Raw genomic sequence first — 16,739 nt, forward strand, 5'->3', positions numbered from 1 at the left:
AAGACCGCTAACTGAGCAAGAAAAGCTGGCACAAGTCTTCAGATATGAACAATTCAACAAAACAGAACATGAACAAATTGTAAAGTTGTTTAGTCCTCAGCTAAATGTGGAACAGATGGAACTCTGTGAAGCTGTCTATCGGGCAGTCCATGCACCAAAGGAAGACCCCATTACGAGACAGTTCATTCTGAATTCACCTGCAGGATATGGAAAAACCTTTACTTTTAAAGTAATTGCAGCTACGATTATAGCAGAGAATGGCATTGTGCTATGTGTCGGCAGCACAGGCTTGGCTGCTCAAAACTTGAGGGTCTAGGACAGCACATTCAAGATTTAAGATCCCAATCCCCATCTTTGAAGACTCCGTCTGTGCTATCAAAGCCGAGTCCTCTCTGGCTAAACTAATCAAACAGAGCAACTTAATCATCTGGGACGAAATCTTCAACGTTAACCGCTTTAATGTTAAGTGTGTGGAAAGAACACTCAGAGACCTGATGCAGTCACAACAGCCTTGGGGTGGCAAAACTATTCTACTGGGTGGAGACCCTAGGCACACTCTCCCTGTTATCAAGAGAGCAAGTAGGGCCCAAATAGTTAGAGCTTGCATCCTGATGTCACCACTATATCTTGCCATGAAGAAGCACAGACTTAACATCAACATGAGGATAGATACAGCTGAGAAGGACTTATTTATTTGATATGTATCTTTTAAAACTTTTTTCTTTACTTTTTCTTTTTCTCATCTATAATTATGTATAATTAATTATTATTATTTATATACTCTTTTTGAACTGCTGCATAGTCTGTAGTATGTATTTACATATGTTTGTCTGTTATGTGTATTTCAAACTCAATAAAAAAAAGACTTTGAGCGGCCTGAACATTTTTGCCTATAATGATACAGTATGCCCAGTAAAATAGCGACATGACGTGGTTAATACCGCCGGTGGTTAATACTGTGAACCTAATCGCGCGCGTGTGTGTGTGTGTGTGTGTGTGTGTGTGTGTGTGTGTGTGTGTGTGTGTGTGTGTGTGTGTGTGTGTGTGTGTGTGTGTGTGTGTGTGTGTGTGTGTGTGTGTTCATCCATCAGGAAGGAGTTTTCTGAGTTGATGGAGAAATATTGGTCTAACGTTGCACACTCAGGCCGGGTCTCTCCTACACAGATCTCCACAGGTGAGCTCACATTCACTCTGTTTCCTCTATGGGGTCTTCAACAATATTTGGCTGATTGTCTCATTAATGTCTGTTAACCGTGAGCTTGTAGATCTGCTATTTAAAAGAAAAAAAAAACGTGTGCAAATCTTTGAATATATAATAATTTGTTCCTGGGGGTCCCTGGGCAGGGAGGGGGTCGGCGGACAAATGCATATCATTTTGGGGGTCCTTGACATGAAAAACGTTTGAGAACCACTAATATTATAGCAACATAAGTAGGTTCGCTTTAAAAAATATATATATATTCAAAGATTTGCAAAAAATCACGATAAGAAAAAATAGCCCAAAGTATAAAATAATGATTACAGCTAAAAATCTAAAATGACACAGTATTGAATGGGTTAAGTGACTATAAGAGACTATGGGTTGCTAGTCTCGCGTAGCCAGACAACTATTCCACAATCTGCGAATGCTATATGGAGTCTGGAACTACACCTCCCGAAATCCGAGAGAGGAAACTGACACTTCCGTTCACGAAAATATATTTTAAAATATCTTTACATTTTACTTTTTAATTTCCATTTCTGCTAAGCAGCAAGCTAAATATACTTAGATAATTTGTATTTATATTAGGATAAATTTGCGCCACTGTAAAGACGAAACGGAAGTGGGGAGGAGTAGGCTTCACATCCGGTTTATATTCTAATTTCTAATCATGATCAGAGCTTCCGAGTCCCAGACTGTATGACCGGAAACATTTGAAAATTGTGGGAGGCAACAATCTGGCCACGCGAGACTAATGGGTTCCCTACAAGTGCTGTTGCAGCTTTGATTGATTTGTATATTATTTTGACAGCGCTATCACCAGTGTTGTGTACATTAACTGTTGTTTCGTCACCTTGCTAAAATAATGGCCTGTGTAATTTTTTTCAGAAAACAGAAATAACTGAACCAAAACAAACGATATGATATTTCTTAATCATTTCACCCAAAAAGTGTATATCAATATATGGCTATAGACCAATTATTTGTTTACCAACATTGAGACTGGATGCACAGGTGATTGTTTCACACAATCAATTCTCAACCTGTTGTTTTGGGGTGCGCTGGGTTCAGCGCACCCACTCTTGTGTGTTGGCTGGTGAGGCGCGTCCTGATAGAATGGGTTTCATTGCGCGCATACTGGTTGCACGCATACTGGTTGCACGCATACTGGTTCTTATCAGTGTGACGTCGTCTGTTAAGGGGTCTATATAGACACACAAATAACGCTGTCTGTCAGTTTTGTAACATAAGGGGATTAAATGATTTAGGCCAATTTGTGCTTTGACTGAACAGAAATTATTTCTGGAGTAACTAAGTGACTTCAGCCTTAGCCCAATTTGTTTTTGCCTAAGTCACGTTGTCTTTGACTTAGGCAACATAAAATGGCCTACTATAGGTCACACTCTTAACAGGCCATTATACTGTGGGATGGGAACAGCATGATCTTCTCAATAAGGATATAGGCGATTTTACCAGGTGGCCAGTGTATATTGCTGATTTAGGCAAAAACATAATTTTCCTCAAAGAATTACGTTGGCCATTATTTTACGAAGGTGACGTTTTTTGTTGTTGTTTGTTTCCATATTGTCTTTGCATATAATATATATAATTTTTGTTAAAGGGATAGTTCATCCCAAAATTGTATTTTATTTTATTTTTTTTCTTCTATCAATTACACACCCCATGAAGCCTTGAATTGATTGATTGATGGTTCTCTCTCTCTTGCTCTCGAACTCTCTCTCTCTCTCGCGCTCTCTCTCTATACTGTAGGTAAGCTGGCGGAGGCCTCCTCCTCTGCGTGCTCCTCGCGGTCGGAAAGCCCCCAGCTCCTCTGCCCCAAGGAGGCAGTGACGACTCCCACGCATTTGCCCCCCTACACCCCCAACCCCACTTTCAGCACCCTGCACAGCGCCCGCGCCACGCACGTTTTCAGGTAAGTGGAACCCAGACCAGTGTGGTTCACATCTCCCATTCACATTTTACATGGTGGTTCATCACTGGTTGTGGAAAAAATAGTAAAATTCCTCTGGCTCTTTCTCAGACCTGGAGGTTCACTGCTCTGGTCCTAAGGATCCCTGGTACTGCTGGTTTGCTATGCTCTGGTTCCCAAACCTTTTAGCTCGAGACCCAAAAGAGACGTTTTATTGTCAAACTAGTGAAAATAGCAGATCTACAAGCGCCAGTGAGCTTCAGTACTTCTTAAACGTTTTATTTTATTACATTTTTTAATGATTCCTTTTTTATTAGATTTTTTAACGAAGATTAAACTTTTTTTTTTTACCTGCAACCCCAAAAATGGGTCCCGACACACTGTTTGGGAAACACTGCTCTAGTAGTCTCACGTGGCCAGACTGTTGCCTCCCACAATTTTCAAATGTTTCCGGTCATACAGTCTGGGACTCAGAAGCTCTGATCATGATTACAATAAAGCGGATGTGAAGCCTCCTCCCCCCTTCCGTTTCGTCTTTACAGTCGCGCAAATGTCTCATAATATAAATCAAAATCATCTAAGCATATAGCTTGCTGCTTAGGAGAAATGGAAATTAAAAAATAAAATGTAAAGATATTTTAAAATATATTTTCGTGACTGGAAATGCCAGCTTCCGTTACTCGGATTTCGGGAGGTGTAGTTCCAGACTCTATATAGCCTTCGGAGATTGTGGAATAGTTGTCTGGCGACGCGAGACTATTGCTCTAGTACTGCTTGTCCGTCCGTCCGTCCGTCCGTCCGTCTGTCCTTCTTTCCTTCCCTTTGAATGTCTTCTGTGGTTTTTAACAGCAGCCTTTATGTTGCAACTTGCATTACTGCCACCTACTGTACTTACGTGTGCTTTTGTATATCATCTTCTCAGTGCAATTACATACAGTCTTACATGCTTTTGTCAAAGCCAATTTCCGCCCCTAGTGCAGATCCTGCATAGTGGTCTCCTTTACAGTTACTACATTTTACTGGTACTTGGTCTTCTTCACACTCCTTTCTGTTGCATTCCACCTTTCCACATCTCCCACACTTTCTGTCTCCTCTGCATCCCTTTGAATGTGATATCTCAGGAACACTTTGATGGAACAAACGTCCACTTGGACTCATGGATGAACTGATTAGAAGTATTGATTGATTGATGACTTTATTGATTTGTTTCTTATTTTCTTATTTATAATTTTCTTGTCCAGTGACGGCGTCATTCAGCTGATCTGCGTCTCCAAGGGAACAGGCTTGGGACTCCTCCTCAAGGGTGGAGCCAATCGCTCTGAAGGACCAATGGTGTTCATTCAGGAAATAGTCCCCGGAGGTGACTGTCAGAAGGTGAATTGCTTCACTCTCTAGCTTAATAATAGTAATATAACAACTGGTCTTCAACATGGGGTCCAGGACCCCTAGGGTGTCCTCAGAGTTACTACATGGGGGCCGCCAGTTTGTTTTGTGGATTTCTTTTAAAATATGTATTTATTATATTAGGTATATTATAAGTATTTTCTCTTGTGCAAGTGCTGACGTTTTTACCACTGAGCTAATGCCTGCTTGCTCTGGGGAGAAATGTAATTTTGACCCATTTTCCTTGTGAGGAACATTTTCCTGGTCCTCATTTATGATAAAACAAAATTGATTTAGGCTTACGATTAAGAAAGGATTCAGGTTGCAGTTAGGGTTAGGATTAGACACTTAGAGGTCAGGTTTAGGGGTTACGGTTAGGAGTTATGCCTGATTTCTACTTAGTTGTGCACCGAAAATAGCAGATCTATGTACAAGCTGTGAGCTTGAAGATCGGCTTGTAGATCATGGTTTAGGGTTAAAAATTGCAAAAAAAACATTCATAGAATTGGCTTCCTAAAATGTTGATGTTCTCACAAGTATAGTAATACGTGTGTGTGTGTGTGTGTGTGTGTGTGTGTGTGTGTGTGTGTGTGTGTGTGTGTGTGTGTGTGTGTGTGTGTGTGTGTGTGTGTGTAGGATGGCAGGCTACAGGCTGGGGACCAGCTGGTGTCCATCAACAAGGAGTCTCTGATTGGACTGACGTACGAGGAGGCCCGCAACGTCCTGACACGCACCACACTCAGGTAGGACAACAGCTAATCAATCAGTCAGACAGACAGACAGACAGACAGACAGACATGTATTCAGAGTAACTGATATCTGGGGTGTAGACCAGGGGTCTTCAACGTTTTTCAGCCCAAGGACCCCCTAGCTGAGAGACAGATGTAGCAGGGACACCCACTACATATTCTACAGTATAAAACTGTGTTGCAGATTCAACTTTCTCATAGATTTCATAGATAGTTGGAGCTCTGAGGACCCTCTAGGGGTCCCGGACCCCCTGGTGAAGACCCCCCCGTGTGTGTGTGTGTGTGTGTGTGTGTGTGTGTGTGTGTGTGTGTGTGTGTGTGTGTGTGTGTGTGTGTGTCGCATCGTCCTCCAGACCAGACCCAACGGTGGAGATTGCCTTCATCAGACGGACGTCTTCTTCCGGTGGACCCCAGAGCCCCAGCTCTCTGCAGGGGCCTCCTACTGCCGGGCGGGGGGCCCAGACCAGCACCATGGGCTCCGGTAAGACACACAGCCTCACCCTGGTGGTCCCCCAAATCCCATCCGGTCCAAACCGCAGACCCTGTCTGCAGTCAGCCTCAGCCAGGTCAGAGGGGTGCAGTACGTTAGTCCGACAGCGCATTCCTCCGACAGCGCAGCGCTCCGACGTTTCCAATACTAAACCCGAACCAAACCCGCACCCTAACCCTAACCGCACGCGGATGCCACATAGTCGGAGAAAAGGTCTGTCGGATTAACGCATGCCTCCCAGGTCAGAGAGGCGGACAGAGAACTAGTCTAGTTCAGGGGTTCTCAAACTTTTTGTTGCGTCAAGGACCCCCATCTGAATTATTATTATATTTCTATGCCTTTATTGATGGTTGAACAGTAGACTGACAGGAAATTGGGAGAGAGATGGGGGGCAGCCCGCAACGCTGGATTACCAGCCTAGGTACCCAGACGGCTATGCCAGCCGCTCGGGCCTGAAAACATTTTGCCAGGGACCCTCAGAAGAGAAGATTTATGTTAAAAAAAAAATATCATAATCTAATTCCAAACATTTTCAATATTTTTCAAGCATTTAAAAATAAATAGCAGATCTACAAGCTGTGAGCTTGTAGATCTGTTACTTTAGAATAGCCCTAGGGGTCCCGGACCCCCTGTTGAAGACCCCTGCAGTAGATGGTGGGCCAGAACCTAATCAAGGACTAATTTAGAACCGGGAACATGTGACAAACCACCTTAATAATATACAATACCTATATTGTATATTATTGTATAAGTTAATAAATAGATGCGTGTGTATGGTGTAACTGCTGATAGAAATGTGTGTGTAATCAAGTATTACACTGTCTCTGTCGGGTGGAAACCTCACATGTCAAATTCTAAAGTAGCAAAAGTAGCAGATCTACAAGCTTGCGGATCTGCTACTTTTGATGCTTTTGTGTGACGCTGTAGTATGATCAAGTAGGGCGTTAATTTACGAAAAAACACAAAAAGTTAGGATATGGAGATGAGAGGTTTCTGCCCGACAGCGACGATACGTGTAGACAGAAGGCACCATCCTTGATTGTGGCACTTAGCAAGGTTATTATAATTAAAGACAACTAATGAAATAACGAAAACTAGAATTTAAAAATAATTTTAGTTAACTACTAAACTATAATGAATAATATAATAAAACTAAACTATAATAAAACTAAACTATAATGAAAAATCCAACAATCCTTTGAAAATAGTAGATCTACAAGCTCACAATACATTGTGAGCTTGTAGATCGGCTATTTTCAAATGGCCGAAATGTACATAGGGCTGAAGTGGTTCATGTATGTTTTGTAATAATAACCAAAAGTAACTAGTAACTAAAGTTGTCAAATAATTGTAGTGGAGTCAAAGTACCACAGTTGCCTCTGAGATGTAGTGGAGTAGAAGTAAAAGTATTGAAAATGGGAAATACTCCAGTAAAGTAAAAAAAATCCTCAAAAGTGTACTAATAAGTACAGTACTTGAGTAAATGTACTTAGTTACTTTACACCACTGGGAGCAGCTACACCTTTTATTTTGAAGAGAGAAGAGAGGAGAGGGAAAGAGACAAACAAAGGGATGGAGAGGCAGATAGATGCCAGATGGGGCCCGGTGCGCTCGCCTTGTGGCGGAGGAAGAGAGGCCAGTAGGAGGTCTGGCCTCTGATTGGCCCAGGAGGTGTGAGCGTGTGGCGAAACGCGGCCCCGCTGACGTTATATCTGTCTTTCTGTGATGTCATCGACCTGACCCTCTAGCCAGGGACAACACCGGGCAGACTGTGGGGCCCGCTTCACAATGCACTGGAAAACAAACTATATAGGCTCTATGCACAGCAGCCATATTGGAAGTTGCTGGTTCACTTCATACATTTAACTTCCTTGCTCTTTAGAGCCGCATACTTTCCTTTGAAGTCAAAAGGCAGAGCAGGTGTCAAACACAGAACCAAAACGACCTGGAGATGCCGGCCAAACTCAAGCTTTTCGGCGGTCTGAAGCCTATTTTTTAAGATCTTGGGGGTGCCGGACAGCCAAGAACAGGCGTAGTTAAAATAGCAGTGAACCAAACGGGGGGCGGCTGAGATTCCTCCGACAGCGCAGTGCTCCGACATTAAACAGTAAACCCGAACCAAACCCGCACCCTAACCCTAACCGCACGCGGATACCACATAGTCGGAGAAAAGGTCTGTCGGATTAACGCATGCCTCCCGGCTGAGGTAGCCGTCTGGGCACCGAGCCTTGTGATCGGGACTCGAACTCGCGACGCGCTGTCAGCCTGACAGCATGTCACCCCCCCATCTCTCTGTTCATCTATCAATAAAGGCATAAAAAGCCCCCCCCCCCCCAAAAATGTTCTAGTTCAATTTAGCATTGAAACAGAGCCCCTGACTTTCCCCCCTTTTTTCTCCCAGTCATTCTTTAAGCTTCGGCTTAAAGCGGTCTTCTTCAGAATGCTTGTGCCCTCTCCCCGAGTGTGTTGATCTCCTCTTTGGACAGCTGTTTCTTTACTGCTTTGCTTTACTCCAACTCCAGCTTAACAGTTTGGAGTTCAAGTTTTGAGGGCTTTGGTCAACTGGGCCTCCATCTCCGCTCAATACACCCGCTGCGGAATCACATTTGTTTAGTAAGTGGGGGGGAGGTAGTCAGGGTGGGGGGGGATCTGCTGGTTCAATTTATACTGCACTTCCTTACTGTGTAGTGCCGCTAGGGGTGTGCCGATATATCGTCCCACGATATATCGCGATACGTTTTCGTGACGATTTGTATCGTTTTGGGGGAAAAAAATATCGTTTTGAAAAAAATATATATATTTTTTTTCTTTTTTTTTTTTTACAATCATTATAATCAGGCATGCAAACAGCCCTGAGGTGAAAAGGGTGACAACATGTTGTTGTTTTTTCGGGTCAGGTGTCACACTATTGCCCTATTTGGATTGAAAACGGCTATTGTAGCTGAAAAGCTACAAGTTTGCATGTCTGAATAATGAAAAAACATAATTATTTGTTTGCATTTACTTTTTTCCTCCCCCATATATTTTCATAATAAAAAAAAGTGCGTATCGAAATCGTATCGAAGTTGTGAGCCAAATATCGTATCGTATCGTTTGGTGAAATTAGTGTATCGGCACACCCCTAACAGTGGCGGCCTTTCCTATGTTTCACCCGTTTCAATTGAAACGGGCCCCCAACCTCAGGGGCCCCCCCCCAAAAAAAAAAAAAAAAAAAAAAAATTATTATTATTATTATTTTTTTTAAATATATTTTTTTACTCGCATCCCAGTCCGGGGCCCGCCTGTGGCTGGCCGACGTCCAAGAATTTCATACAAGAAGATGATGTAGATCTGATTGAATCAGGGCTCAGCTCAAGTGAATCATGTGAGTGAGTTGTTTTAGCTGTCTGTCCATGGTGGAAGTGCAGATAGCCTAATTAATTTAGTTCGAAAATGCATCATTATGGATTGTGGAAGCAAACCAACTTCAGTCCACACATTGTTTTTTAATTAAGAAAAAAAAATGGGGCCCCCATATGAGCTCTTGAAACGGGCCCCCAGATCATTAAGGCCGCCCCTGACCCCTAAGTGCCGCACATTTTCATTCCTAGTCAGAAGGCAGAGTAGGTGACGCAGAACAAATCCAACGGAAACAAATGCAAAATAAAGGAGTGGGGACTAGGCCAACCCCTATAGGGTCTTCAAAGCTTACTGTTGACTCTTGAGGAAGGGTCTGGTCGGGAGATGAAGGGAGTTTCTGGTCCGGAGGTGATTTAATTTAAGGAGTTGAGGGTTGAGGAGACAATGGTGTCTGCATCATCAAAGTCCATTGCCGCCTTTCCAGTTGTGATTATAGGAGCAGAAGTGTGAGGCTATCCAGCCTTCGTCCGTGTGGCTGGATAGCCGAAATATATATACTGTTATCTAAGGCATGTGGAGAAAGAAGAAACTTTGATCCTGTCATTGTTTGTTTATCATTATTGGAATATTAAGCATTTATTTCAATCCTTATTTTTCCCATGAGGTTTGGCCTTGTAGATCAAAATGTCCTCAGTTTTGGCAGTTTTCTATGTTTCATTAATTACACACTAGCCATAATAATGCCCCTTTATTTATTGCAGTGGTTCTCAACCAGTGGTCCGGGGACCACCAGTGGTCCTTGAGGGGGTTCCAGGTGGTCCCCAGCTAAATGATGGAGAGTTAATTGGTAACCAAATGGACCCTTATAAATCTTTAACTCTTGAGAGCGTAAAATGAAACCAATTTGGTTTCATTTTACGCTCTCAAGAGTTGAATTATTGTTAAACATCTGCATTACTTAATTAAAGAATTGTTATTTTGATCAACGTTTGCCTGTTATCTCTCCTATGGTACCAACATCAATACAGCATGGAATTGTGTTTTGGGTCTGAGAGTCTAAATCTGGACCTTGATGGACCTTGATATGAAAAGGGTTGAAAACCACTGATTTAATTGCATATAAGTAGTAGTACATATGCAATAATAATGGTCAGGGTATGTGAGCCCTGACTATCTTGACACATAACCCAGGTTGGCCTTGAGTTATAAAAGTTTGAGAACCGCCGACATTATTATGTATTGATAAATAGTAAATACATCATTGTTTGCTTTGTGGTCAGGTGATCTCAGAGAGCAGTTAGATTCTCCATCTTTTCAAGGCCACATGTTTATATTGTTATGATGACAGGAAGCAACAATATTAAACCAAGGACATGTCCATAGTTTAGCCACTGCGCCATCCGGTGGACAACTTTGTAGACAGAGTGAAATACTGTGCACACAGACACCCAATTACTAAAGTGTCAAGTGAAAAAAATGCATCTATTCATGCATTTGTTCTCTCTCTCTCTCCCTCTCTCTCTCTCTCTCTCTCTCCCCCCTCCCTCTCTCTCCCCCTCCCCCCTCCCTCTCTCTCCCCCTCCTTTTCTCTGGCTGTCTGTCTCTGTGTCTCTCTCTCTCTCTCTCTCTCTCCCCTGTCTCCAGTCTCTCCATCCTGTGGTGTGCCAGTAGACAGTCAGTCCCCAGACAGGAAGTGTTCCATCACAACCAGCGGTCGCCTCAAACTGGAGCGACTGGAGCAGGTCTGTCTGTCTGTCTGTCTGTCTGTCTGTCTTGTCTGTCTGTCTGCCTGCCTGTCTGTCTGTCACTGTGTATCTTCTGTGCTTAGAAACATCTAATGGATCAATAATCTATTAGTGTGACCCTGAGAGGATCAATAGTTGATATCCCATCCAGTGCACTCAGTCATGTCACGTGCGCTCGTGTGTGTGCGAACGAACAAACGTATGTGTGTTTGTCAATGTTTCATTTTCTAGAGAAGTGATTTTAACATGCAGGCTCACACGTGATATGTGTCGTGTGTGTGTGTGTGTGTGTGTGTGTGTGTGTGTGTGTGTGTGTGTGTGTGTGTGTGTGTGTGTGTGTGTGTGTGTGTGTGTGTGTGTGTGTGTGTGTGTGTGTGTGTGTGTGTGTGTGTGTGTGTGTGTGTGTGTGGCAGGCTCTGGACATCCTTGGCTTAAAGCCCACAGAGTGCCAGTGGCGGGCACTGTGCTGTGGACTCCATACGGACCCAGCAGGGACGGTGGACTACGCAGGTAAGAACCTCATCCATCCATCCATCCCTGATGACCTCTGTGACCTGTGTAACCTCTCCCCTCGCACCCTGTAAACAAATGTCACCGGACGTTAACTCTTATCTGTATCCGCTCACTGAGCAATGCTTGACTGGGTTTGATGCTCTCATATTGTCACTGTCGGGTGGAAATCAAAATTGTGGATCCAATGTATTTATTATTTAGTCACCTATTGAGTCATACTTTTCATTGGTTCAATATTTTAAAATAGCCTATTTTTGCTACTTTTGTGTGACACTGTAGTTAAGTATGATGAATTAATAGGGCATTAAAGGGATAGTTCACCCAATTATTGTTCTATTCTTTCTTTCTTATTCTTTTTTTCTATCGATTAGTCACTCCATGGAGACTTGTATTCATGGATATTTTGTCGTTTTTGTCGCATTCCTAAGCCAATAATTTGATGACCAGCGGACGGGTAGGCAGCGGTTTCGGTAGAAGACACAAAGGAGAGTCTTTGTGTCTCCTACCGGAACCGCCGCCTGTCATCAAATTATTGGCTTAGGAATGCGACAAAAACAAAAAATAAAAATGCCATTCAATTTTATTAAAGTGTCAAATCACAACAAGTTGTCTCAAGACACTTTACATGTAGAGAAGAGACCCGACAATCCCACCCTGAACAAGCAATTTGTCATGCCATGAATTCAAGTCTCCCTGGGGTAACAAATCGATAGGAAAAGCGTCATTTTGGGGGTGATCTATCCCTTTACTTTACAAAACGAAACATAAAAAGTTGTAATATGGAGACACCGCAACGATATCCATCTTCTCTATTAGATGGTGTTTCAAACACCAGTGGGCAAGTCAAAATATCAAGGCACACCTGTATTAATACCGGACAATTAGCCAGTCTAGTTGCATGCTGGTGTTGCACATTGAAAATAGCTATAGCATTGGTTCTCAAAATGGGGTCCGGGGAAACTGAAAACATTGTGAAAACATTTATATATATATATATATATATATATATATATATATATATATTTTTTTTTTTAAAGCCAACATTTGGAACTCAAATCTTTGCTGACTCAGCAGCCACACATAGAGACTATAATGTATGGTAACTCTTCCTTTTGGTTTATATATTTAGTGTGTTTATTTTCAGACATTATTAACAAGTTTAAATTACATAATGTATTATTTGTTTTTGTATTAGTTTATTTGCATTTGATTTGACTGAGTTTCTTTGAGTTACCAGTTCTGTGGGAGGTGCTGACTAACATACATGGGCATGATGGGCTGGCCAAAGCAATGGGGATCAGCTGCTCCAGATCTACAGCTAATTGGAGAAATTGGACTGCACCACAGTCCCTCTGTACCTTGGGGTGGGGCAGGGGTTTTGAGTGTGTGTTTCAATTGTAGTCTTTGTCTTTTCCCCCTTTTGTATTAACAGTGGTCTGACCCATCCCTATATATGTCCACCTCCTGTGTCATTCTGGTTAGTTAAGTTTTCAGTTCAGTTGTGTTGTTCAGTCCCAGTTTGTTTTGTTATTTAGTTTAATTTCCTTTGTGTTGAGCACATTTGTTTTGTTAAAACATTAATTTGCAACAACGAAAAAAGAAAAGAAAGAAAGAGAAATAAAAAAAAGAGAACAATGTTTTAAAACCAACAAAGTTTTCCCTGTGTCTCTCCTTCCGACCAACTCAGTCCCTGACACTTGACATAAAAAAGGTTGAAAACGAACTGATCTACAGTACAAGCTGTTCACCTGTGCCATCAAGTCTTGGATTATTTTTTGGACTGTGTGTGTGTGTGTGTGTGTGTGTGTGTGTGCAGACTTTGAGAGTCTGACCAGAGAGCTGTTTGGGCTTCAGTGGGAGGAGGAGTCGGAGGTCAGCCAGGGGTCAAGGTTCGCGTCTGATGAGCTTCTCAACCTACTGGAGTCTCCCACCAACCAGCAGGTATACCACTACACAACAATACAAACACTACATCACATCACTGCTTCTCCAACAGTGCGTTGGGACCCATTTGTTGTTCGCAGACCCATTTTTTGAGGGGGGGTCGCGAGTTAATATCCCTTTTTTCGTTTCGAGTCCCTCCCGGGGAAACCTCACATTCCTCATTTAGGTCTCGAGCTAAAAAGCCCTGCATTACATTCACACCTTCATTCTCGAAAATCGCTGAAGTACATTTACTCAAGTGCTTTCGCCAGTCACTTTCACTTGTAGTTAATTACAATTTCAGGTACTTTTACTTTGTTTGAGTATATCCATTTCTTGATACTTTTTAACTCCGGGTTAGGGTTAGGCTGACTTCTAAGAGGCTTCTAACGCCACTGCATGTATTATAACTTTAGCCTTAACCGACAATTAGCCCTAACCCTTTAGTTACTAGTTACTAGTACATTGCAAATGTAAACGCATCACGCCGTGTTGTGAGGTTGCAGATACTGTATTGAAGTTAATTGATAAAAACATTGTTTTCAGTCATTTGCTACTGTATTGAAAAGAGGATAAGAGAAAACACACAAAAAAAGAAAATAGAAAATACTGGATTTGTGTAAGAGAAATAATAAACAAATATCTAATTTGTCTGGAAACAATGTTTGTGTTTAAAAAATTGTGAAAATCATATCGTGAACCTATAGAATCGTGATTCGAATCGTATTGTGAGTTGAGGGAATTGTTACATGCCTATTCACAGCAGCCATATTATGAAGACATTCACAGGTGTTACCAATGATACTAATGAAAGCTCTGTTCCATTCTGGTCAAACAGAGTCAGGGTGCTAATATTGTGCATGTTGGCCCACTGGAAACACCAGTGGGTCTGCAATTGGGGTCCAGGGACCCTCATGGGCTTAAATGGCCCCTTACAGCTGTGTAACTCTGAGAGTGTATGGTTCCATTTGTACACTCTCAGAGTTATGGGGGTCGTGGAAACCACTGTGCTACACTAAATGGAACAGAGACTTCATTAGTATCATTGGTAACACCTGTGAATCTAACTATATAAATGGCGACCGACTTCCGCACCCTCGGTGTCCACACCCCACAGCTCTGTTATCGAATAAACAACGCACCGCCAGACCACATGTCGCCAACTGACTCGCCACGCCGGCCGCGTTGAATTTACGCCTCGCGTAGGGGACATCTCACTGCTGACTACACCTTTTCCACCGCGCAACATAATTAATTCTACTCACCAAATGTCGGACAAAACGGAAGGGGAGGCAGCTTCGTACCGTTTACCGTGCGCACGACCTCATCACCACAACAGCAGCCAGCCGCTGCGGGGGGTTTTTCCTTTTTTTCCAAACTTTTTTTTTGGTCACCATTTTCTCCAGGCACCATTTCTGGTGTAACGTGCGGCAGCATGCGCTGGGCTGCCAGGTTTGCACAGCCAGCGCCAGCAACAAGCAACCACCTTCATGAAAAAAAAAAAAACACCGAAATGGTCCGCCATGTTCCAGGGGGGTCCCCGCGCGTCCCAACACTCCACAGGGGGGCCGTCGACCAGCAGGGGGTCCGCGGGGGTCCCCCTCAAACATCAAAAATATATTTTTTTCAATTTTTTTTTTTTTTTTTTTTCACTTTTCCACAGTTTTACTCCGGCGATTTGGGTCCCCCAATATACACGCGGCCACGCTGGGCCCCGTGCGCGGCTGGGGTTGAGGGGGGCGTAGCCCCCCGAAACTCTAGTGTCTTCATAATATGGCTGCTGTGAATAGAGCCTATATACTGCAGTTGGGCTGTTCGATCGACTCCTGCCCAATGATGTTACGGGGGGGTTGAATCAGGGTGTATAACAGTGCTGACGCTGACTCAGCAAGGTAATGCAAGGATAAAGCAACTCCCACTGCTCTTACATAACAGCCTGCATGGATGGAACTACTGTACCCCACACACACACACACACACACACACACACACACACACACACACACACACACACACACACACACACACACAGGCCTGGGACCCAGGCAGTCCGATACATACTGTACATCGGTGGTTCTCAAACTTTTTCATGTCAAGGACCCCCAAATTGACAGTTTAGCCCACGGACCCCCATTTGAAAAGATATGCCAGGGACCCCCACAAGAGTAAGATTTTTTACGGATATAGCAGTGATTTTCAACCATTTTAATTTCAAGGACCCCCAGTTTGACATGCATTAGGCTACGGACCCCCATTTAAGGGCATTTCTATCTCTGGGACCCCAATTTATATTGTAAAATCAATGTTAATTTAACTCAAAGAGTTTACAAATGGAACCAAATGGACCCTAACGGGTCCATTTGGTTCCATTTCTACACTCTCAGAGTTACAGACCTGTAAGGGTCCATTTGGTTCATATCTACTGTAACTATAATTTAGCTGGGGACCCTCTGGAACTGCCTCAAGGACCCCTGGGGGTCCCCGGACCCCACCTTGAGAACCACTGCTGTACATTACATTAGACTGCAGCTTATGGATTCCATATAGACACAAACATGTTAAATATCGTCACTGTCGGGTGTAAATCTCACATTTCCAATTCCAAAATAGCAAAAAAATCAGATCTACAAGCTCAAAATGCTCCACATTTTGAGCTTGTAGTTGTAGATATGCTATTTTTGCTACTTTTGTTGTGACGAAGTAGGGTATTAATTTTACGGGGAAAATGACAACGATGTAAAGAGAGTGATTCAAATAGGATTTCTGCATTGCAATTTTCAAAATAAGATAATTTTTATCCACCGAAAATCTCAAAAAAGATTGTTATTGCCTTAGTCTGCTCTCGTTTAGATTACTGTAATGCCCTCTACTCTGGTCTCAGTACAAGACTCATTTCATCACCCGCAATTGATACAGAATGCAGCAGCCAGACTTATCACTAGGAGATTTGAGCACACATAACACCCGGTTTTAGCTGCACTACACTGGCTGCCAGTCAGAATTGATTGTAAGATTTTATTACTTTTAAAGCTCTGCACTAGGTCTGTCACCAATGGAGATGCTTAAGACCTATATGTGCCGGTCCATAGCCTGAGGTCCTCTGATTCAGGTCCGCTGGTTGTTCCCAGGCCTAGGTTGGTGACTAAAGGTGACCAGTCCTTGGCCATTAAGGCCCTTAGACTACGGAATGGCATGCCAGAGGACCCCAGAGCTCGCTCACTAACCAGTTTTAATTTAAATCTCTTTTTACAGAAAAGCCTTTTATATCCCCCAAAAAGCCAGCATGTTAGTGCAGCTACTTCAAATTTCTTGTATGATCTGATCATTGTATGTTAATTATTGTATTGCAATGTCCTCTGAACACTGGGCCTCATTCACCAAGTTTTTGTAAGAACATTCCTAAGAGAAGTCAGATTCATGACATGCTCTTAAAGGGCAGAATTGTTCGTAACTGTGTTCTTCTAAT

General features: G+C 42.8%; 1 protein-coding gene across 3 annotated transcripts in view; it reads left to right on the plus strand.

Annotated features, from left to right (window-relative positions):
- stxbp4 (syntaxin binding protein 4) overlaps positions 1 to 16,739 on the plus strand; it is a 205,876-nt gene that overhangs the window by 127,828 nt on the left and 61,309 nt on the right. For all 3 annotated transcript variants that reach the window (XM_084079221.1, XM_084079222.1, XM_084079223.1), the window contains 8 exons: positions 1,092 to 1,174; positions 2,972 to 3,134; positions 4,373 to 4,505; positions 5,151 to 5,257; positions 5,617 to 5,744; positions 10,737 to 10,834; positions 11,251 to 11,347; positions 13,167 to 13,291. In XM_084079221.1, the coding sequence (XP_083935347.1) occupies positions 1,092 to 1,174; positions 2,972 to 3,134; positions 4,373 to 4,505; positions 5,151 to 5,257; positions 5,617 to 5,744; positions 10,737 to 10,834; positions 11,251 to 11,347; positions 13,167 to 13,291 (934 nt within the window). The remainder of the gene's footprint in view (positions 1 to 1,091; positions 1,175 to 2,971; positions 3,135 to 4,372; positions 4,506 to 5,150; positions 5,258 to 5,616; positions 5,745 to 10,736; positions 10,835 to 11,250; positions 11,348 to 13,166; positions 13,292 to 16,739) is intronic.

The sequence above is a fragment of the Gymnoscopelus microlampas genome, assembly GCF_963454915.1.
Source record: "Gymnoscopelus microlampas genome assembly, chromosome: 14".
In the NCBI taxonomy this organism is placed as follows: Eukaryota; Metazoa; Chordata; class Actinopteri; order Myctophiformes; family Myctophidae; genus Gymnoscopelus; species Gymnoscopelus microlampas.